Genomic DNA, 22,734 nt, shown 5'->3' with positions numbered 1-22,734 from the left:
TGCCCAGGATATGCATGTAGATAAATGCATAATTCCAAAAAATATAATCTCTTTTTGTAAATACTGTAAAGATATATATCTCCTCTCTCCCACCCCCTCCAAAGGAAATAAAGTAATTGCAAACCAGCACTGTATACAAGGTTGTGAGAGCACAGTAGTATCTAGTACAAATAAGTTTGATCAAAATTAGCTTTACAGTATTTGGAAATTGCTTCTGAAAACTCTGGGCCAGCTTTTATCTATAAGTTATTCAACTAGCACATCCCATCAGAGCAAGGATTTCCACTTGCTGAGACATTAATTTGCTATTTGGCTTGGGGGGGGGGGAAGCTTTGCCTCTGGTTCCCCTTGTAAAAAGTAGATATGAATGACTATAGTGGTAAGCAATGTATTTGATGACACTAACTTTAGAAGCTTTTATTATAATAAAGCATAAAAAGCAAAAAAAAAAAGTGGGTTAAAGAAATGGAAAAAGATGACGCCAGAATATATTTACAGTAATACAAACTATAATTTATACCTTTGCGCTGGCTACCCCTAAAATATTTTTGATTATGTATGCAAGATTATAAAATGGATAGAGGTGCGTCTCATATAAAAACAGATTATTTTTTTGTCATTTTTATTTCTAAAATGGAACTAGTTTTCTTTGCTAACTTCTCCAGCTATGTGATCAGAGTATGGAAAGAATTAAAATTACTGTTAAAGCACAAAAGGACAGTTGGAAGAAAGTTGAATAGCTGATTTCCCTCCTTGCCAATCCATGTTAAAATGTGGGGATTCTTGAGTGAATCCTAGTACAGTATTAAGTCCTACATTCGATCAGCTTTGCAGCAATGCCAAGGAAAAGGCAGATGTGACAGAAAGGGTTGCAGATGCCAAATAAACTACATAACTTTTAGACCTAGGGAAGTTTTTAATGTTTGATATTTTACTATGTTTTATATATGCTGTCAGATGGCCAGAGTGGCTGGGGAAACCCAGTAAGATGGGTATAAATAATAAAATTCATCATTATTATCATTTATTGCCTACTTTGGGCTGAGGAACTTGTGGTCATCCAGAGGTTGCTGGATTACAATTCCCATAATCCCTGATCATTGGCTGGCTGGGGCTGATGCGAGATGGAGCCCAGTAACCTCTAGAGGACCATGACCCTGGTTTATGTGACAAGCACTAGATAAAAAATGCTGGGTGGGAAACATCAGTTGGCACCAAGAAGGTTATGTGGCAGAGAGATGGTTTTACTCAAAGTTGATTTTGAAATGGTCTGTCTTAGGCTGTTGGGCAAAAGGCACGGAGTACAATCTTGAGAGAAAGTTCTAGCAGAGGGGAAAGGTTCCGTGACAGTTGACAACCTTCAACAGAGGGGGAGGCAACAGACTGTTTACTAGAAGTCTCCAGATCCAGTCGTTGATCATCCCCATGTTACTCAAAAGTGTTTAGGCAGTTTATCTTCTATCCTGCACTTGTCTTGCTATTGGGACGACTTGGTAAACCATCACAACAGGTGAACAATTCAGAGTTGATTTGTCTGTAGGATGGATTGCCCCATGTTCAATTTACAAGGGCCATTTATTCAAGCTATCAAAGTGTGTTAAATTACTCGTTAGCACTTATTAACCACTCAGTAGTCACAAGAGTAGGGACCCAGGTGGCGCTGTGGGTTAAGCCATAGAGTCTAGGGCTTGCTGATCAGAAGGTCAGCGGTTCGAATCCCTGCAATGGGGTGAGTTCCCATTACTCGGTCCCAGCTCCTGCCCACCTAGCAGTTCGAAAGCACATCAAAGTGCAAGTAGATAAATAGGGACCGCTCCGGCAGGAAGGTAAATGGTGTTTCCGTGCACTGCTCTGGTTTGCCAGATGCAGCTTTGTCAGGCTGGCCACATGACCCAGAAGCTGTCTGCGGACAAACGCCAGCTCCCTCGGCCTATAGAGCGAGATGAGCGCCGCAACCCCAGAGTCGGACACAACTGGACCTGATGGTCAGGGGCCCCTTTACCTTTACCCATAGCTGCCAAGTTTTCCCTTTTCTCGCGAGGAAGCCTATTCAGCATAAGGGAAAATCCCTTAAAAAAAGGGATAACTTGGCAGCTATGCCTTTACCTAGTCACAAGAGTAGAAAAAATGGTCCATTTTTATACCTTGTTAATAGATGAAGTGAAAGGTTGTTGGCTGCAACTATAGAACCAGGTAGGCTGTAGTGGCTTTCTGGATATATTGGGAGAATATAACGGGATTTCTATGGCTGGGTTATACTAGAGCAAAAGTCTAGTAAAACTGAAAGTAACAATCAACATAAAAATTATTATTGAATAAGAAACAGTAGATTGACTTAAAGTGCTGCCGCTTCAAAATCTACCTTTTATATTAGTAAGGCTCACCAGAGTTTATATTACATACAGAGAACACTTACCTGTTTCTGAGATTGTGTTGTAAGTAGCTTAATTTTTCAATTTCTATCCAACACTTCTCCTAAAGAGCTTGGGGTGCCACACCATTTTATTTTATATAAAAATATTTTTATATTGCAATTTCATTTAAAACATTGAAGTAATTTACATTAATTATAATACAACCCCCCCACACAAACATTAAAATAGATCACCAGCTAGTACAGAATTTCACACACACACCTTAATTGATACAAGCCTGATGGTAAAGAAGTTTTTGAGCATGAGTTTGAAGGTTAATATTGAAGGTGCCTGCTAAATCTCTGTTGGAAGTTCATTCACAGGAGGTAACACTGAAAGATCAGTTTTCTGATGATGTCAAATGTGCCTCACGAACTTGGGGGACAGCCATTGATTCTCCCACAGGTATCAGTGATTGAGCTGGGGTATAAGGGTCCTTCGTATCCTTACAGCCTTGTAACGTAGACTAGGTTGGTCTCAAATGATGGTCTCAAATTCACCTGATGAGTTTAACAGCTGAATAACGTTTTGAAGACATGTCTTCCTGAAGGAAGTCTAGCAGGAAGTATTGTATGCTATGCAAATGTCAAGCTACAATGGATTATAAATAGCCCTGAATAAAACAATCTAAAGTTCACTTCAGCACTCATGTAAAAATCATGGCCTGTGTGTGAAGTATTTGAAAATTTGCATCTGATTTTTTATCCTTTTTTGTTTTTAATGTTGCATTAACATTCAGTAATCCATCTGCATCAAGGACACAGTATATTGAGAAACACAAATCCTAGGATTAGTTGACTGCAGTGTAACTGAATGGATTGGCAACTTAGTATTGATTTCAATTGTGCACACCCGCCCAACTTTATATTTTCTTATATAACCAAACTCCTGGACAACGTGATACTTCTTCCTTTCAGGTGAGATGTCAGAAAAGCTGAACAGATGCCGTAAGGAGCTAACTGCAGCTATTGACAGAGCAATGGAAGACCTCTTTGTTCCTTTCCCCCCCTCCCCAGATTCCACCACTGATCAGAACTTTGACTTGCAGACAGCACGGCCCCCTTCACCCCTAAATGCAGATCTCTTTAGTCACAAGGGAGAACTTGCTCTTTCAACTGTGTATTGCCCACAGTCATCTTTACCAGTCTCTTCCATTCCTGAAAAGGAGAATCCCCTCTTCAGGCCAAACCTAATTCCAGTGACTACCGCTTCCAACATTCCATGTACAAAACGGGAACCCTTGACGAGCAAGGAAAACACATGGCTACATCCTCCCATCTTCATGGCTGACCGGCAGTTCTTTATCAGCCCAGAAGACAGTGAGAGATGGAAGAAAGGACACCTAAGGTATGCTCTGCTTGTCACAGGCTTAATTTTTGTCTTAGGATGAATAGCACTGAGCTTCCATTCGGAAGGCTCTTGATATGGCTTCAGACTGGTCCAAAGAGCTGGCTCAAAATATGTTGCCACATGAGAAATATACAGTATTAATTAACAATTTGCCACCTTTTAGAGAAGCTCAAATCCCACTGCCCCTTACTCTGTGGAATGGTAAAACACAGTGTTAGGGTGCTCCTCATGGTTGAGTTTTAGACCACCTCTACTAATTGTTTTGTAATTGCTGGTGCAAGCACATTTATTTCTCAATATACAGGAAAGTTCTAAACCATGATTCAGAAAGCTAAGATATACTACTGTAAAATTTTGGTAGAGATCATACACTTCAGAGAATGTTTAACTGAACAATGTAAGACCAGTTTCCATAACGTGTTTCTGTGGTGTTTAGCAAACCTGATGAAAGGCCTGTGAAGTCAGAAGCAAGTATAAGTGCCACTGATGTCCCTCCACAGAGCCTGAAAGATCTTGCCAATATGAGTGGTAAGTGTTGTCTGCCCTGCTTACCGGACATGGCTTTTTAAAACTGGCGCTGTAAAGAGCGAGTTGCATGCCTGCAGAGTCTGTAATTGTTTGTGTAACCTGGTGAGGTACCTTTAGTTATTTCTCCATTACATGAACAAGTATTCAGTACTATTTTAATGAAGTTTTTAACTAACCTTTTGTACCCAATGATTGATCTGGTGAATATGGAGAGGGAGGCTCTGTACTCTGATCCTTCCATCACAATGGGAATGCAGCTTCTTTCCCACTCACCAGGTAATTTATCAGGTGCGTGGGAGACCATTTGCATCCTGAACTTGCACAAGCTTTCAGAGAAGTACGCAACATGCAGGAAGAATTGAATTGGTAAAAGAATTAACCATCATCCCTGCCAAGTTCCTGGGGGTGGGGAGAGACAGAGAGAAGAGAGGCGCATAGAAAAGTCTTGGCAGGCAGGATGGAGCTCATAGGTGAATCATCCCTCCTTTAGACCACCGTGGCCCAATTAGTGTTCATAATTTAGAATCCTTCACATCCATTGCTACACACTTGCTTTCAAGCCATCACCTATTGACAAACATGAAGATACTTGAGGGAGATATTTGAGTAATTGTTATTAGAATGCTATAAGCAGTGGATTCCTCTTTAGGAAAAAAAAGTCTAGTACTTTACCTACTTTACATGTTGGCCAATGGAAGCTTAGCAGGAGTGTTTATGCTGAAAATCCCTCTATGTATCAGCTATTCATCAACTTGTGCAGATACTTAGGGGCAGGACTGGTAAGTTGTATTCTTGTTTTTATACTGAAGATAACCCAGCTATTTGGCCATCAGAGAGGATGCACAGGAAAACTGACTTTGAGAATGAACTTCAGCAGATGTCTAGGCTCTCAAGTGAACTGTTTCCTCTAGATGAGGCCTCAGCCCTGGATCCGAGTGCACAGATCGGTTTCAGAAAGGTCCTGGAGCATACCTTAGAGGATGAAGCAATTATTGAAACACTGCTGGATATGGAAGAGGATTACAAACCAAACAGCTCCACCTTGCAGCAGCTGCAGTAGAAAGGCTGGTGTGAGGTGTGAGCTATTTAAAATTTGATAATTAATGCTTCTGAACCATGGAAACTTAGGCAAATAATCCTTTCTGTTGCACTATTAAAGTGATTTACAATAGTGTGGCGTTATAGTATTTTCCCCAGAGGCTAATGAACACTGAACATTGTCTAGGCCTGGATCAGAAGATACTGCCCTTACAATATTGTCTTCCTGTCTTTCGAGGAACAACTTATCCATAATGTGTGTGACAAGGGGTAACTGATTATATAGTCTTGGTACCCCACTACATTTGTCAAGCAATGGGATGGTACAAATCCAACTATTATAGCAAAACTGCCTTAAAGTTCAAGCTTTTAGCTGCCTTATATTGTAAAGCTATTCAAGAAAAAATGCTTGCAAGGACAGGATGGGATATTGTGAACATGATTTTAGAAGTAACTATCTATGAAGTGAACACTTAAAGTTACTTCATGCACCTTAAAACATTCAGCATCTGCTGTAGTACAGAAACCTCTTTACATTCCCAAGAGCGGATTTACAATCTGCCACAAAGGGGGGCGGGGAGAATATGTACACCATCGAGGTTGAAGAGCAGTCTAAGAGTTTATTTGCTATAAACATGGAGATAACAAGCAGCTGTACCCATCTCCCAGTACCCCAAACATACAGTTGTGATAAATAATCTTTTGCTTTTCAAGTTATTGTGTATAGGTAGCTTTAACCATTTCAGTTGCAGGGGGGCAATGCTTATTAGTAAAGCAATCTTGATGCTTGATGCTGGAGTCAAATTAGGCCGCTGCTTAGGATGGATCCTATATTAAAAGCCGTTTTCACATAAGCCTACAACTGGATGGAGAGATGTGTCTTAGAAGCAGAGAACAAAATGAAAGCCTTCTGAATTTCACTAATGAACACTTTATAACTTACTCTAAACATAAATATACTGCTGCAGCAAGGGAGAGTTGTACATAGACAGAAATGGGCAACAGGATGTATTTCAGAGCCTCACTGACATGGAGATGCAGCTGCTCCAGGAGGGATGTACTGGTAATACTTTCCCTTACAGTACTAGCTACTGTATGCGGCCAGAGTTCAACCAGAATTCAGTTTCATTGACACATTATCTTGTTTCTTAAAGACACAAATACAGTGAACAGCTCCCTTCATTTTTCTCAGGCATAAAAACATAAGCCAAGGCCACGTGTTATTCCAAAAGGATAATCAAATACTTACATTCTGACCAACTTCAGACTGAGTATAGGATCAGTAGCCTTTTCTCTACTGTCACACTATGCCAACTGACCCACAGTCATTAAAGAACATTTTATCCAATCAACTTAGTTCTGGTATTATGAATCTGAGGAATGTGCATTGTCTTCTGATTATACAAACAAGCCCCCAAGAACACTGAACTACAGTTCACCAAGTACCTTAGGCCATACATATTGGGAGACTTCAGGTGCTTGTTCCCTCACAGCTTGTCTTCCAAAGACAAACCAGTATCTTAATAAAAATGGGATTTTCCTTGGTTCTAGATCATGTCTTAAAACATTTAAATCAAATTCTTATAATGAAAGAAGTCTAATCACAAATAGATTCAGTGCTGGTGCCAGCTAAAGTCAAAGTGTACCAATAGTCCTTTTTCAATACCAAAATCAGTGTTTTTACTTACTGCTCAAGCAGACCATGCACTTAGGGGGCAGGAGAAAGAGTGACTCTAGAGACAACAGATTGCTTCTAGTCCAGTCCCTATTCACGCCTTTCTCCTCAAAAGAACCAGCCTCCCAGTGGACAGAGGAGTACCTCAGTCTGTGGACCGTTGAATGGCAACAGTAAGGAGAATCATCTTTGGATACTTCTCTCATCTAAATTCAAGTCTTTGAGTATTGGCAGTTGTGCTGCATATGCAGCAAGGCTGAGCCCTGGCAATGAGAAATGCTTCCAAGGGTTAAATCCTATACCAATATTTTAATCATTAACGGATTCTGACTTAGGCTTCGTATGTCTCTAGAGTAGCAGGTACATTTAAAATTTGCAGGGACCCACACTCAATTTCAAGTTTTCCTGAATTATAAATGTTTCTTCCATTAAGTTTGGTCAATCACAAGTTCGGTAGTTTGCCTTCTGACATGACTATTAGCAGCTGCCAAATCAGAGCTCCATGTGACTCAAAAGGCATCAGAGGAGACCTCAGAAGCAAGACTCTGTCCTGCAGGTATATAGCTCGCATAAGTTCTGACCATCTTTATTCTGGCCACCAGTAAGAGTACATTATAGATAAATAAACACAAACTGACTTGATGCCAACCATATGAAGCAACTCAGAACATGGACGTCTGCAGCTCTTCCTTAAACATGCCTTCAAAGCGGAGGTCTTTAGCCATGAGCTCCTCTTCAACATCCTCTAGGGCCCACTGATGGTCTGTCAGTTCTAGAGCCTCCCATTCTGTCTGCAGTGATAGAGAAAGAACATTGATGCAGCCAACAGAAGTGTACCAACCACCTACTTTCCCTCTTAGAAACAGCCTTTGCTCAACAATTCTGCCTTAATTTATTCATGCTGCTTTAGACTCTGAATCTTGAACAAGGACACTGAAGTCTGTGACTGAACTGTATGTGTGCAGAGTGATTAAATAGCAGGAACTTGCAACAAAAAGTTATAATGTGCACAAGGAAGCAGCAAGGCTATTGAACATACAAGCAGGTATGTTTGGGGGAGGGGGCAGGTCCTCACAGCTAACAACTGCCTGCAATACTAAACGGAGATCACTGGGTATTTCTGGTTTGTGTGTCCATGGATGCTAGTGCCTAGCATTTGACAAGTGGACTGTTTTCTGGAGATTCTTTTATTTTACTGCATAACTTGCACAGAAGAACAGCTCGGAATGCATGAAGCTACTTATGGGGTTTGAAACATCTGTCTCTTATTTCTTGCAACTAGGACTGTAAAAAAAGTTTTTGTTCAGCATATTTCCACTCTGTATACAATGTTAAGTATCTTCTCCATACAGGTCATCAACTAGAATACATTATATTTTAATGCATAGGTTTTCAAACTTTCTACCCCCTGAACACCATGTTGTCTTCCAAGGACCCCACCCACACCCCCTGTCTATGCACTGGTAATAATGGGCACTCCTTTTGGCTAAGCTTCTCCACCATTACTGATCTTCTCATCTAGCGCTTCCTGATGAATGGAAGTTTTATCTACCGTAAAGCGGCATGAAAAGATTACAACAGAATGGGGTTCCTTCTAGTAGCACCTTAGAGACCAACTAAGTTTGTTATTGGTATGAGCTTTCGTGTGCATGCACACTTCTTCAGATACACACTTCTTCAGACAGAATAGGGGTTTCCAATCACACTCCTATAAGCTAGAAAATTATTTAGCATACATTCCATAAACAGATATTTAAGACCATCATGTTTTGCAGGTTTTAATCCTTTGAAGTATTTTTTCTGTACATTCAAGGAATAGAAGCAAGGCTACATGAACCTTGAGCGGCTCATTTCAGCAATTGGAACAAAAGCCTCATACCTTGAATGCTTTATTAGTATCTGCAGGCATGGCCATTGCCGCCCCCGTCATCTGCTCCTGCATTACTCTGGACTGATCGGCAGCTGTAAATATGAAAGAGTGACTCGTGTGACTCTACATAACAGTAGCAAGACCATCAAAGCTGGGAAAAATTAAGAATGTGAGCATTATAGTGCTGTGCTGAAGTAGACAGCAAAATATCTCCCTCGTATTGTACAAGTTAGGCCGAAAAAGGTATGAAGTCTCAGTCAGGTATGCTTAACTTTCTTCAGCCTTAATAAGCTGAAGACAAGATTTTTGTCTATTTATTATTGCTGAAATTTCTTACAATTTACTAATATTAGTAACTAGGTCAAAATTCCTAAGAAACATTTAAGCATAGTTTGACACATTTAATAAATCAAGAATCACTCTCACATAAATAGCAGTTTCTTACCATTATCTTGACCAAGAATGAGGGTATAAATGCTTCGAAGTCCAAACACATTCAGAAAATACCAAGAAGCAGAGCTAACCCTAACAAACCAAAGAAATTGAGGGTCATTTAAACAAATGCACAAATGCCCAATTCCCAACACTGCTGTAACTTTCACAGTTTTAGATAGACATTGTTTGAAGCACAGTGAAAGATTCTTACCAGGATGCATCCAAAGTAAGCAACTCAATACCCTGCTGTAGCATTGGTTTAAAACGAAGTGTCAAAGGAAAGGGGACTTTTGCTGTAAAAAATAAAAATATGGTCAGAAACAATTATGATTATTACAAAGCACCATAAAACACAGTTCTTTGCAGGGGAATATAACTAAAGGGAAATTTCTCTCACAAGCTTAAAACCAGTGACAGGGAACACAAACACTCAGCTAATGAAAAGGCTGATTAAATTTGGGATTTTAGAAGCATCAGGGGATTTTAGAAGGCCCCCAAGACCACACAAGTTTAGATTCCTAAACTGACACTTACTTGTGACAAAACCAGAAAAGGTCATGTTGATCCAGCCTCCGATAAGAATCATAGGAAGTACATTTGTTACATTCCCTTTCATCATATCTGTCAGCATAGTAGGATCTGCAAAGCAAATGCAGTTAAAGTGACCACCCAATAGACAGTCTACACACCCATGGATTTCTGAAGTTTGGATATACTACTTTAAAAACAAAGGAAAACTCCTTAGCAAGATTGAAGAGATCACCCTGGTTTAGTCTTTAGTCTTTAATTTGCTATTTAATTTGACTTTAAGTAAATCTGGGTTATTTTATGAGGAAACCAGGTAGATTTTAGAAATAGTGGCTGCTGCTAAGCACAAAAGCAAATCAGATGTTCCTATTACTACCAGTGTTAGAAACTGTGATATGAAAGCTAGGAGCTAAATGGCACCTTAAACCTAGATTATGTCTAGGCACGCTTTTTTATATCAATAATAAAAATAATACAAAGCTGAAAATGAATGAACTGCAGTTAAAATATTATGTTCATTTTTCACATGGTCTAGTCCAGGCATCGGCAACGTTTTCTGCCCATGGGCTGGAGGATTCCCACGGACTATTGTCCGTGGGCCGGACAGGCGCAGAAGCGATTTGCGGTGCCGTGCTTCCCATACTCCGGAACACCGGAAATGGCTTCTGCGCATGTCCGCGGCTGCTCAGAAGCGATTTCTGGCACTGCAGACATTTTGGAAATCACTTCTGCATATGTCCTTCTGGTGCTGGCTGCCCATTTCCAAAATGTCCGCAGTGCCAGAAATTGCTTCTGCGGCTGCGTAGATACGGTTTCCGGCGCCGATCAGCGAGTCCCCACGCCACACTGCACTGGTTTCCCGCAGCGTGCGGGGGACTTGCTGAGTGGGCGGCTTGGTTCACGGGCGGCCCGTGGGTCGGATAAACAGCCTCCATGGGGCGGAGGTTGCCGATGCCTGGTCTAGGCCTTCCCCTGCCCAACCCCCTAATACTCTTAAGAGGGTCTCTTCAGAGAGTAGCTGGAAGTGGGGAGGCAGAAAAATGTCCCCCTTTTCTTCCATTCTGCAGTTTTAATCTGAAATATTAGACGCAGTACTGCGCCCAGAGTTCACAAACTGCTCACGCTAATGAAATTCCCTGTCACAAAATGTGCCTAGAACAATGGGAGTATCAAACAATGATTACTACTCTATTGCTCATGTTTTAGAATATAACAAACTCTTAGGAAGCCTTCTTGCTTACCTGTCATTGGGGAAGGTGGTACTACCTTCCTTTTAGTTTTCTTAAAGAACCCATCATCTGGATTATTGAAGTAATACTTCCGTGTCAGAAAGGACTGAAAAAAGAAAAACAAGTTCTAATGATGAAAGAAATGGATGCAAGGCTTTAAAATTAAGCACAGGTTATTTCTCTGTAGAAGAGCTGGCAATAAGAATGACAGATATTTAGGCAAACAACCTACGCTGCTTTTCCAAATATTTCCAGGTTTCAATGGAAACTGTGGCAATGCATAGCCTCCTTTAATTTTTTCAAGTATCTTCGCCTGTGACATAGTTTAGGCACTTGTGATATAGAGAGATGTAGCCAAACATTTTTACAGATAATCATGTTACATATTTTCCAAAAGATCAGTGGCAATACAAATAATTTCCTCCGTCTAGTATACCCATAATGTTGATAAGATGCAAAGACAAAAATGTACTGAAAGCCATATGGTGTTCACACTTTTTTTTAGTGCCATGCATTAAAAAAACTTAAAACAGAAAGTATGTGAGGTAGAAACAAAGCAGGTCTCCAAAAGACACATTTAGAAAAGGCTGAGGTTGGATTATCAGGGAACTATGCAAGCTTTGAAGTCTGCTAGCTTGTGTCTGTCCCAGATTCATTCTAACCATTAACATTTTAACTGTGCAATTAACATTAGTTTAATCTGGTCTAAGCATGCTGATCTTAGTAACTATGTTTTAAAAGAGTAATAGATCCAATTTTGCAACATGACAGCAAATTAGAATGATGGAATACACCACTGTCTTAGATGTACACTGCTGCATATTAATAGCAATAGAAATGACTGGGTCTACTTCACAAATGTGCTTACAATGGGCATTTTAGATCCTTATGAAGACTACATTCCAAATCTTGGAACAATTAAGGTTTCCCCTTCCTGTAGTTTTTAAATTCTGGCACAACTGTAAATGTACCTGCTTTGGAATGTACTTTCCATTTTCTCTGAGAACTCTGCTTCGAATCAGAACTTGACTGAAAGAAAGAAAGTCAATATCATACATATGAAATAGAAGAAGAGAATAAGGAGGAAAATATTCCTGCACGAACACTGCATGTGACACTGATGCAAAATACAAGCGAGAGCCTCCCAACAATTTATCAATATTCACACAGTTATTTCATATAAAAAATCTATCATCTTTCATAGTTTAAAAACATGTGTTGAGCAAGATTTCAAGAACAGCAAGAACTGATTTGGGAACCAAATCAATACCATATAGTAATCCAATAAGAGCAACAGTTTCATTCCTTGCCAGAGAGGGCTGCTTCATATACTTCTTTTTTGAAACAAAAAATGTTCCATGAAGAAAACACAGGGCTACTCATAAATATCTGAAGTGTACAAGCAGTTATTGACCAGACAGCCATTGTGGGGGAAACCTTTTTTTTCTTTTTAAAAACACACACACCCAGAAATCAGGGTAGAAAAGTACAAATACTCAATCCATGCATTTGCTGTGGAGAAACATTATAATGTACATACATTTCCCTATATTATCTCAGTATTGTAAAACCATAAAGAAGTGAACAGTCATAGAACATGACAAAATCTACTGGAAAAGCACAGATATTTTCAATCAGATTAGCCTTGCTATTTTTAATAACTGTTTTCTTATCCCCTTCCACCATCACCACTAGTCCCTTGCTATCATCTATGTGACTAGAAACAATCTGAAGAAAGATATACATATTTATAGAAGAAAAGCTGGGGAAAGTCCACATAAAGACTAAAGAGAGAAATAAAAATCTAAAAAGCAAAAAACATTCAAAATGAAATTTAGGAATCTGAGTACTGTATTACAAAAAAAAGTTTGATAATCCTGGGGATTTTAATCAGTCCAGCTGACAGGATCCAGGAGCTAGGCTCCACTTTTTCTAATCTATCTTGTGCATTCTTCTTTGCTAATATACAAAGACCAGGCCTCATTTTCCGAAAACACCCCAAACCTACCTGCTATCTGGACTTCCAGGCACAAAGCCAGGTTTAGTATTCCCAAATACATGCACATCAAGATATAACCCACCAATTGCAGTTCAGTAAGCCTATGTGCTACCATAAAGTACTGTCATCAAGCTCTATAGTTGTCAATTATTAGTGTGACAATGCCCAGTTTTTAGTAGCAAGCATCTTTTACCTGTCAGATACTTGCTCCTGGGTGAGTTTTTTGTCACTTTGGAGAAGGATGGATACATAGTGGCGTATCATCCCCACAAAGAAGGTTATGAAGACAATTGGAAGCACCACCCATAATCGAATATTAGAGTCCAACAACAGCTCTGGCTCACTCATTGTTTAAATTCAGTTCTGGTCATGCACTTCAACCTTCAGTATCTAGGGGAACAAAGCACAAGAAGTCAATTAGAAATTTCCACTTACCTTCAACTTTCCCAAAACACTGAGCCAGTTAGTGTGTTGCTAGCCAAGTTTTATTTATTTTGAAGATTGCCTAAGTTCCCCAGAGCACAGTGGCTTTTCTAATTCTACCACAGTAGTCATTCCTTACACCCAGGAGTTGTACGCAGGTGGGGAATTCTTCCTAAGTTACAAGGCAGCCACAGCAAGACACTGGGCAGCAATGGAAGCTCTGAGCATTAATCCCCATTTGCCTTTAGGGAAGCACAGAGAGGCTGAATAATTTGCCACTCGAGTATCTGGTACAGGCAGAGGCCTAAGAGACAAGGCAGGAAGCAAACCGAAATGCCATTAAAAGCAGGCAGCACTCCGTGTGAAGGAGAGCTCCGCGGCCAGTTTCTAATGACAGAGCGCAATCCCGGGACCGACGAAATATGTAGAGACAAGCCCGCTACAAAACTGCAGAGTCCTTAAAAAAATTCTTCACCTATTAGGACTAGGTCAACGGCAACTAGCAAATGTAAATACATGCGCACATACACGGCCTTGCCCTTTCGGAGAAGGGATCACAGCCGGATTCCACGCACCTGGAATTAAGTCGCAGGGCTTCCAGGCCACGAGGCTCAAGCCCCGGCACCTCTTTAAAAAACAACAACAAATTCACCACAGGTGGGGAGATTTTACACTACCCCCTCAGCGGCCAGAGCCGCGGCCACCCCTCCCCGGGAAGAGGAAAGCAGAAGCCGCGCGGCCCACCCTCAGGCGCACCTGCCTGTGCCGCGACCCCCGCCGCGCGCCCACCGGCTCCTTACCTCTCCGGCAGCAGCAGCAGCTCGGTCTCCCTCCCCGCTTCACCCTTCCGGGAGCGACGCCTGACTCGCTTTCGCGGCGCCCAGTAAGGAGGACCGTCGCGCGTTCGCCGACGTCACTGCGACGCGTCCCGAGCCGGCTCTTGGCGGGAACCTTTGAAAGGGGAGCGAAGGGTGACTGAGGGAGCGCGCGCGCCGTTTCCACTGGGAGGCGGAGTTCCGTTTGCCTCTCAGTGCCGCGTTAGGGGCGCCTTCTGCTCTAGCGTTGCCATTCCAGCGCTGCTTCACTGGGACTAAGACCCCGCCGTCCCGGGAATTCAGGAGGAGCGGCTTCTTCTTCTGGTGGGCATAGTTAGGATTGTGTTGGTTGTCCGCGGGACTCGGGCAGGGCTCCAGCGGGTGAGGGTTGTACTTCTTAAATTCTCTTTTGTGCACCATTTTATAACAAAACATATCTTGTTAAGTCAGCTTCTAATTCAGGCATCCCCAAACTTCGGCCCTCCAGATGTTTCGGACTACAATTCCCATCATCCCTGACCACTTGTCCTGTTAGCTAGGGATCATGGGAGTTGTAGGCCAAAAATCTGGAGGGCCGCAGTTTGGGGGTGCCTCTTCTAATTGTTTCCCTTCCCCCTCCCCACAGTTGAAATAGACTACCTCAGTGCCTGCTGTCATGGCTCCAAAAAGGAAATTGTCCAAATCTGATGTGGAAGGAGAAAATCTGATGGAAAAGTTACCAAGTATGTAAAGCAATAATCTTTCATGTCATCAGGCCCAGTATACCTGCAGCGTCTCCATCCCCATTCTTCAGCCTTCTGGCGGTTCCCTCACTGCAAGAAGTGAAGTTACAGGGAGCTAGGCAGAGGGCCTTCTCAGTAGTGGCACCCGCTCTGTGGAACACAGGGGTATACATATTTTTGCCATGGTGAATGTTCCATCTTCAGCAGAATGCTAGCTTCACTCCTGAGTTAGAGGTTGTGGAATTGTATTGTGCCCTTGGAAGCACTATGTGATAGTTTGCAACTGGAAAAGGAGTCAGGGATATTTTCAGAAGTCACACTGTACCTAATGGGTCTCATAACAGTAGGGACAGTCCTGCTGTTCCCAGCTTGAGGGAAGACTTGAGTAGTACTGTTCTAAAGAATTCACGAGTGTTTTGGAATTGTGGTGTAACTGAGAACAATTTTTCAACCTCTTATACTCCACACTCAAGAGGGGGCTGGGGCTTGTCTGTGTCTCATAAAACTTCCAAGTATTTGGAGCTCCTGTGTTTTTGGATATGATCCATGTTTCCCTCTCTAGCTTGAGAAAAGGGCTGTACTGTTGTACTGTTTTTTGGAGGTAGTCTTGGTACATCAGAAGCACAGTAGGACAGCGATGAGCTTCATCCATCCTGAGCTTGGAGATGGGAATTTTTCCTGATTTGTACACCAGACACTGGTGAAGTACAACATAAGGTCAGGGACAATACAACATACATCCTTTATTGGCCACAAGTCTTGGCTGGCTATTATGGTGTATATAATATTCCATAATTCTAATCTGAGGGTTTCAGAGGACAGTCCTACTTTAGTAGCCCGAGTGATTTCATCTTAACTCTCTTCAATGTCCAGTAATTTTAGGACTGGGATTGCAATCCACAAACCACTTACTCAAATGCTTTGTTAGTTGCACCCTTTATACTAGGGATGGGGAATTTGTGGTCCTCTAAATATTGTTAGACTCCAACTCCCATTACCCTCAGCCAACATGGCCAATGGTAAGGGATGGTGGGAGTTAGTCCAAATAACATCAGGAGGGCCGCAGGTTCCCTAACTTTGCTTTATATCCTCCTTCCTCTATTGTAAGATTTCCCCAAACTTGGGCCTCCAGCTGTTTTTGGACTACAACTCCCTTCATCCCTAGCTAGCTGGACCAGTGGTCAGGGATGGTGAGAATTGTAGTCCAAAAACAGCTGGAGGCCCAAGTTTGGGGATACCCTGCTCTATTGTATCTATCTCCTACACTCTCTTAGAAGTTGTTCTACGTTAGAATATGTAGCCCTTGGGTTCATCTTCCAAGGGACCTCAAACTTTAAACAAACTTCATGATATGAAGGTTAATTTTTCATATATTTATATTGAGGTATGTGACTCTCAAATATGCCATTCATTTATCTTATGCTAGTAATTTTTCCATCTTAGAAACAAAGAAATCTTGCACGCTTGGTAAGAACAGATCCATTTCCAAAGACGGAGTTGTAGAGAACAACAATGTTTTTGGGCAGCTCCTTAAAATAGGAGGAATTATATTGAAAGCTGGAGAACGACAGAATGAAATAGGTACGGTATATACTTTGATGACATTCTTAGCAGTAATTAAATTAAAGTGTAAAACATTTACCGGCTGGTTTTCTGCTGCTTTGCACAACTGTTAAAAATAGAGGAGCTCTGCTAGAAATGTATTTATTTAATTTTACCTTTTTAGTATTCTAGCCTCACTACCTCTATGCCAGGGAAAGTTTTGCCAGGTGGATTTCTGTCTGTCACGCAGCAGTTAGTGGGAAGGGCAGAAAGTGGCAGATTCAGACTATAATGACATGAACATGACAGTGTTTGTCCTTGGCACTTTTTCCATAGCTGTGGATGGAGCAATTTTCCAGAAGAAGTTGCATCAAGCATTGAAGAAGCACCCTTCTCAACCACAGGTATGAACTGGCATTATTTCATGTCTTTGAAATTGAAGTGGGCCTGTATTGATTCTAACACCCAAAGCTCTCTGTCTCTGTCCATCTCTCTCTCTCTCTCTCTGTCTCCTGACAAACACACACTCACAAATTAAAATCTCTTTTTCAGTCCACTTCTCTTATTCTTTACCTTGCATTTTAAATATATGAATTAAATAAAAACAGAACACAAGAGAAAACTAGGAGACCTCCATAATCAATACAGAGTTCTCGCTTATGGTTTGCTGCTGACAGATCTGGAAGAAGTATGAAACTGGTCACTGGATTTTTTCATTAAAAAGTAACAATTTACAAATTACAGTTTTATGCATCCCACACAAAGATCAAGAACAGGCATTGTGTAAACAGTAGGCTTTCACTGCTTGATTTGCACAGTCATGCATTTGAAACAGTAGGGATAATTGTTCAGCCTTCATTTTCTCTCTCTCCTTCCCTCCATCCTGTGTAGATTGGTGAGGAGTTCATCAGTGGCCTGGAATCCCACATAGAAAACAGAGATCACTTCAGGAATTGTCTTCTACCATGCATACCCACACAAAGTCAGGAAACAAGGTCAATGAAAAACCTTATTTGTTTTCTCCCTGCAAGTTTCCATGTGAGTGGTTTAATACTTGCAGTATGTTACCATGACAGTGTAGTAAATGACTACTTGTAATTTGCCTGTGGACTGCAACTGGAGTTTGTTTGTTTTTAATGTTTTTTTTTAAGAAACAAACTACACACCTTTTAAAGGTCAAACTCTAAACAGCAACAAAAGAGAAGGTACTTGGGGTTAAACTAATCTGATTTTATTTATTACATGTGTGTCCCTTTGTCTAAGGAGCTCAAAGTGGGGCAGGGAGCGCCTATCACAAATATATTGTTTTAAACATGATGCCTTTTTCTAATAATAGCAAAATGTCTTTCTCTGTTACAGTAATGCAATCCATTCATATTGTGAAAGCCTCATTAAACTTCTCCTTGGCATTGAGATATTACAGGTAAGATCAGTTTTCCATGCAGTTCTTCCAACCATCTTTTGCCAGTTTCCTTTTATTTATTTGTTGCATCTTATATCCCAACTTTTTCTGATTGGCATAGGGGGGAAACACACCAGGACTGTTCTTGCTCTACAAGCTCACAAACTAAAAAGGCATAAGGGAAAAGGAATGAGGGGGGGAAGGAGGGGAAAGCAACCTTAAGCACAAGTTCCCAAAGTTAAAACCAATATGAGTTACAGTTCTGGCTTGCCCTGACAAAAAGCAATCCTGCTGTTGAAGTTCTCTCTCTCTCTCTCTCTCTCTCTCTCTCTCTCTCTCTCTCTCTCTCTCTCTCTCTCTCTCTCTCTCTCTCTCCCCTCCCCCACACACACACACCACTGTCGCCAGATGAGATGAAAGGGCACTGTGGTTCCCCTGGCCCTCTGGAGTAGATTTGGAGAAGCACAGAATGGGGAAGGTCCTATTGCGCACGTGCTGAATACTGCTCAATAGCTTTATTTACCAATAATTAGTGCTCTGGGGAAGTTCTACTGCAGTGCTTCATAGCAGAGAACTCTTCTTCAAGAGTGGATGATGTGGTTTGGGTCTGCAGTGTTGTGTACACAGTGTGCTACCTCATTGTAAATGTAATTTCTCAAAACGCCTTTTTCTTTTTGGAAGCCTGCTGTTATAAGACTGCTATTTGAAAAACTCCCCGAATTCTTTCATGAAAGGCAAGTACTCCACTATTTTAACTTGAAATGTTGACTGCTCTGCATTTTCCATCTGCTTCTCAACCGCTTATTGAAATCCTCAAAACTTGATCTCATTAGCATGCATGAAAGATTCTAAAAAATCTTTGCCACTCATGCCCTATACTCATTTAAGGTTCAGGAACTTGGACAAACTTGTGGTCCTGAAGATGTTGTTGAACCTCAACTCCCATCATCCCCCACCAACATGGACAATAGTCAAGAATGATGGGGGTTGGAATCCAACAACATCTGGAGAGCCAAAGGTTAGTAGTCACCCCTGCTATAGAGGACTGAAGTTCAAGCTTTTACTGTGTGTTCTTTTCTGCTGTACAAAGCAAGTTTTAGATGGCAGAATAAATGAATGGATTACAGTGAGCTGTCACTTCCTGGTGCAACTAGACTTCTCTGCGACCCTTCCTCTCCACAGGGAAGTGGGACCAATTCGGATGTCCTGCCCCACCACTTAATGGATCCAGATGGTTTCCAGAGAGTGGTAGGGGATGTTTTATCCCATGTTGATGGCCTCTCGGCTGATTCCTTGGTGGCCCGCTCTGGTCATCTGCTTTGACTACTGCAATGCGCTCTACGTGGGGCTACCTTTGAAGGTGACCTGGAAACTACAACTAATCCAGAATGCGGCAGCTGGTTCCCTCACTGCGACAAGCAAAGTTACCGAGGGCCTTCTCAGTAGTGGCACCCTCCCTGTAGAACACCCTCCCTTCAGATGTCAGGAAGATAAAGAATTGCACAACTTCTAGAAGACATCTGAAGTCAGCCCTGTATTGGGAGGTTTTTAACACTTGATGTTTTATTTTGTTTTTAGATATGCTATAAGTTGCCCAGAGTGGCTGGGGAAACGCAGCCAGTTGGGCGGGGTATAAATAAAATTATTTTTATTTTATTTTATTATTACCTAGCTGTCGATCCTGATACTGGGTTTCTTGCGTGTCTGAAAACTAGTGTGTATTGCACCTCCTCAAGTGGCTTATATACAGGATGGCATGGCATATTAAATTTCAGCAGAATTTGTTAAAAGAAACTATAGTTCTAAATAAATTGGATTTCGAAAAGCATTTAGAGAGGATTGAGAGCAGTCCTCCATAGCTGCATCTGGAAGTGACTTCAGAAAGAAGGGTTTCTCAGTAATAAAAAGGAACTAGGGTTTATGTTTTATCTCTTTTGATCTTTCAGTGTGGGCAGTGATGGACTCAATTTGCCTCGGCTCATTGTCAATCAGTTAAAATGGCTTGACAGGACAGTTGACAGCAAGGCAAGTACCACCAATGCAATCAATTATGTTTCTCATGGGGTATTGTTTAACATTCAGTGAGGACTAACAACGTGCTAGTTACCGGTAGATGTTGGTTTCTTTAACCCAGAGATGAGAAACCTTTTTGAATTCATGGACTAGATCTTTATCATCCTAACCTCGTAGGCCAAATTTGATAGGTGGGTAGGATTGCTCACCTGTCAATCATCTGACATCACAAAGGCGTCGGGTGCTTGGGTGCTTTGAAGTCCCAAAGTTGGGATTTCAAAGAACTGTGCAGGACCTAAGAAAAGACCTGCAAAATGCTTTAAAACTCTTACTACACCCTGTGTACCAAAGACTCTGCATCTGTGAGTTAGGAGATGTAGAGGACATTCAACACTATTTGTTGTGATGCCCTTTATATACATCCCCTAGACAAAAATTCCTCAATTACATCCTTTGCTCTCTCCAACCGACCTCCCCTTGAGCAAATCTCTATTTTGCTGGCTGGCAATAACTTATTTATTACTGCACAGGTTGCAAAATTTGCCTTGGCTGCAAGTAAGTTGAGAGCTAGGAACCAAGACAAGTATCATAAGGGGGAGTGTGAGAAGTGGAGTGTTTAACTTATGCAGGTGTGATTTTTGCATTTTTTGTATCTTTGCTTTGCTTTGCTGTTGTTGCTGTTCAGTTTTAAATTAATTATTTGTATTTTACGCATTGTGACCAATTGTGACGGCTTATATCTTTTAGAAATAAAGATTTCATTCATTTAAAACTCTTAAGGCTTCAGCTTTATCACATATCAGTTTCTGTGTTCATGACTAATTTCTACAGCAGATTTGGGCACTTTCATATCTTGCTGTGTACATAAGACAGGGCATTCTAATTGTACCCACTGACAAATCCACAAGCAGTGCCTCTAAAGCTAAGCATTAGGTTTGGGCAGGTACATATGAGTGCAGATGATCTTTCAAGTAGCTCCATCCCAGGGCTTTAGCAATCATAACCAGCATTTTAACTGGGTCTGGAAATGAACTGAGATATTGTGGAGGCAAAAGAGATAAGCATTTTAAAATATTTGCATGCTAAGAAAGTACAAAACAATATATGTCTGATAAATAAACTGATCACTTAACTTCCATTTTGGATGCAAATGTAGCATACATTTGTTGGCTTCTCTGTGTTTAAGCTGTCAGCATTAAGGAAATGTCCTTTTTCTGAGTTCTTGGTGTTCTAAAACTTTTGTTCATCTGCAGGATCTTGTTCAGAAACTCATGCAGATGATTTGTGTTTCTCCTCCACCAATCCAACACGACATAATCACAAGCCTGCCAGAAATCCTGGAGGATTCTCAGCATAGTGAAATTGCCAGAGAGCTTAGGTAAGTTTGATGCTGCCATATTCTCTTTTTACACTCTCTATAATTTTGTGTTAGCTGTTTCTGGTGCCTTAGCTGAAGGTGAAAAGAAGTGAATTTAGAGTGCACCCGGACAAGAGTGACCAGGACTCGCATTACGTTTGGGGTCCATTAAGACCCCTAATCATTTTCACATGTACTACTGGCAAGCCAGGTGTCCCCCCCATTTTATATTTGTACAGCTGGTTATTCCTGCCTAAATGCAGAACCTTATGTTTGTCCCTATAGAAATTCATTTGGTTAGTTTGGCCCGGTTGTCCAATCTGTTAAGGTCAAATTGAATCCTGATTCTGTCTTCTACGGCATAGCTAACCCTCCCAGTTTGATGTCATCTGCATGTTTGATTATCATCCCCTCAATTCCTGCATCCAAAACCTGGCATTCAAGAGACTGCAACCACAATTGTAAGACACTGCTGTGTCTCTGTTCATGCTTTAAAGGGTGTGTGTGTGTGTGTGTGTGTGTGTGTGTGTGTGTGTGTGTGTGTGTGTGTAATTCCAGTTTCAAAAGAATTCTGAGAGGGAAGGGCATTGAGTTGCCTAGAATTGATATAAGGAGCCTTTAAAGCATGAACTCTACACACAGTATTTTCTCCATGCCAATCTGATTAAGACGACCCCCGACTTTTGAGAAGATTTTCCTGGGTTAAAAAGTATGTAGTCTTATACGCAGGAATATACAGTATTCACAAGAACTGGTGGCGGCATCATAATCCTTAAGGCTGTATCTCTCAATTCATTGCTGCTGCTGCTGCTGCTGCTGCTGCTGCTGCTGCTGCTGCTGCTGCTGCTGTATTCAGTGTGGTCTTCATCTGATGCACTGACAGTCTGAGCTTCTCAAGTGCTCCATAAAAAAGCAAGGTTTCAGCAGAACCCCACCCCCTATTCTTCCTCTTCTTATAATACGTGGATACAACCAGAAGGCCACAAAATTCAAACAAAGTTTTATTGAACAACATCGGTTGATCCTGATGCATTTCAACTAATTAGTCTTCAGGGCAGAAAACTGCATCACACTTCAACATTCTCATATATGGTCATTATTATTTTTTTGTCACAGGCTGCTTCCATATTTGGGCATTTACTGTGGAAGAGCCATGCTTTGTTCACTTTTAACAGAGCATCATAATCAAAACAGCCTCCTCCCATGTTTTCCCTTTTCAGCTTCTGTTCCTCTCTCCCAGAAAATCCACTGTGCTTTGTTTATTTAACATAATGGAACAGCTGCATAATTTCTCTTAAGTGTAGATGAACCATTGTCTAATATCTGTTTCTCCCCACACTCCTTAATTGCAGAGTGGGAAAGATCATGATTGGGAGTGCAGCAGGGAAGGGGGG

At 41.3% G+C, this 22,734-nt stretch overlaps 3 protein-coding genes across 6 annotated transcripts in view; 2 read left to right on the top strand and 1 right to left on the bottom strand.

The window, feature by feature from the left end:
- The first annotated feature begins 2,492 nt into the window (after positions 1-2,492).
- C2H3orf62 (chromosome 2 C3orf62 homolog) lies at positions 2,493-5,463 on the top strand. Its single transcript, XM_035105961.3, has 3 exons — positions 2,493-3,761; positions 4,201-4,292; positions 5,102-5,463. Exons 1-3 carry the CDS (start codon positions 3,337-3,339, stop codon positions 5,350-5,352), a joined length of 768 nt encoding a protein of 255 aa, XP_034961852.3. The 5' UTR covers positions 2,493-3,336; the 3' UTR covers positions 5,353-5,463.
- EMC3 (ER membrane protein complex subunit 3) lies at positions 4,596-14,344 on the bottom strand. 3 transcript variants are annotated; one of them, XM_088663188.1, is made up of 10 exons: positions 14,290-14,344; positions 13,260-13,456; positions 12,039-12,096; positions 11,080-11,173; positions 9,845-9,949; positions 9,522-9,603; positions 9,321-9,400; positions 8,885-8,967; positions 7,644-7,796; positions 4,596-5,264 (listed from the first exon to the last, which is right to left on the bottom strand). In XM_088663188.1, exons 2-9 carry the CDS (start codon positions 13,412-13,414, stop codon positions 7,668-7,670), a joined length of 786 nt encoding a protein of 261 aa, XP_088519314.1. In that variant the 5' UTR covers positions 13,415-13,456; positions 14,290-14,344; the 3' UTR covers positions 4,596-5,264; positions 7,644-7,667. The 3 variants fall into 3 exon arrangements, with proteins under 3 accessions (XP_088519314.1, XP_034961850.1, XP_034961849.1); XM_035105959.3 differs by lacking the exon at positions 4,596-5,264 and adding an exon at positions 5,931-6,192; XM_035105958.3 differs by lacking the exon at positions 4,596-5,264 and having other exon boundaries at positions 5,931-7,796.
- An 80-nt stretch (positions 14,345-14,424) lies between these two features.
- The window catches only part of FANCD2 (FA complementation group D2), a 38,838-nt gene continuing 30,528 nt past the window's right edge, over positions 14,425-22,734 (top strand). The window contains exons 1-9 of one of the 2 annotated variants that reach the window (XM_035105957.3): positions 14,425-14,628; positions 14,930-15,026; positions 16,470-16,607; positions 16,905-16,972; positions 17,460-17,563; positions 17,928-17,991; positions 18,652-18,704; positions 19,917-19,995; positions 21,237-21,361. In XM_035105957.3, the coding sequence (XP_034961848.3) occupies positions 14,960-15,026; positions 16,470-16,607; positions 16,905-16,972; positions 17,460-17,563; positions 17,928-17,991; positions 18,652-18,704; positions 19,917-19,995; positions 21,237-21,361 (698 nt within the window). In that variant the 5' untranslated portion in view covers positions 14,425-14,628; positions 14,930-14,959. Of the gene's footprint in view, positions 14,629-14,929; positions 15,027-16,469; positions 16,608-16,904; positions 16,973-17,459; positions 17,564-17,927; positions 17,992-18,651; positions 18,705-19,916; positions 19,996-21,236; positions 21,362-22,734 lie in introns of those variants that run through there. The other variant, XM_088663176.1, reaches the window with a different exon arrangement.

This window comes from Zootoca vivipara, chromosome 2, assembly GCF_965207765.1.
Source record: "Zootoca vivipara chromosome 2, rZooViv2.hap1.1, whole genome shotgun sequence".
NCBI lineage: Eukaryota > Metazoa > Chordata > Lepidosauria > Squamata > Lacertidae > Zootoca > Zootoca vivipara.
The sequence above is the reverse complement of the archived record's forward strand: the minus strand, read 5'-3'. Positions and strand labels throughout refer to the sequence as shown.

Coding starts and splice junctions, on each gene's coding strand:
- EMC3 (XM_088663188.1), bottom strand. CDS start 13,414: ATGAGTGAGCCAGAGCTGTTGTTGGACTCTAATATTCGATTATGGGTG. Junction 9,604..9,844: donor CTTTTCTGGTTTTGTCACAA/GTAAGTGTCAGT, acceptor TATTTTTTACAG/CAAAAGTCCCCTTTCCTTTG. Junction 9,401..9,521: donor CTTACTTTGGATGCATCCTG/GTAAGAATCTTT, acceptor TTGGTTTGTTAG/GGTTAGCTCTGCTTCTTGGT.
- C2H3orf62 (XM_035105961.3), top strand. CDS start 3,337: ATGTCAGAAAAGCTGAACAGATGCCGTAAGGAGCTAACTGCAGCTATT. Junction 3,762..4,200: donor TGGAAGAAAGGACACCTAAG/GTATGCTCTGCT, acceptor TGTGGTGTTTAG/CAAACCTGATGAAAGGCCTG. Junction 4,293..5,101: donor AGATCTTGCCAATATGAGTG/GTAAGTGTTGTC, acceptor TTTATACTGAAG/ATAACCCAGCTATTTGGCCA.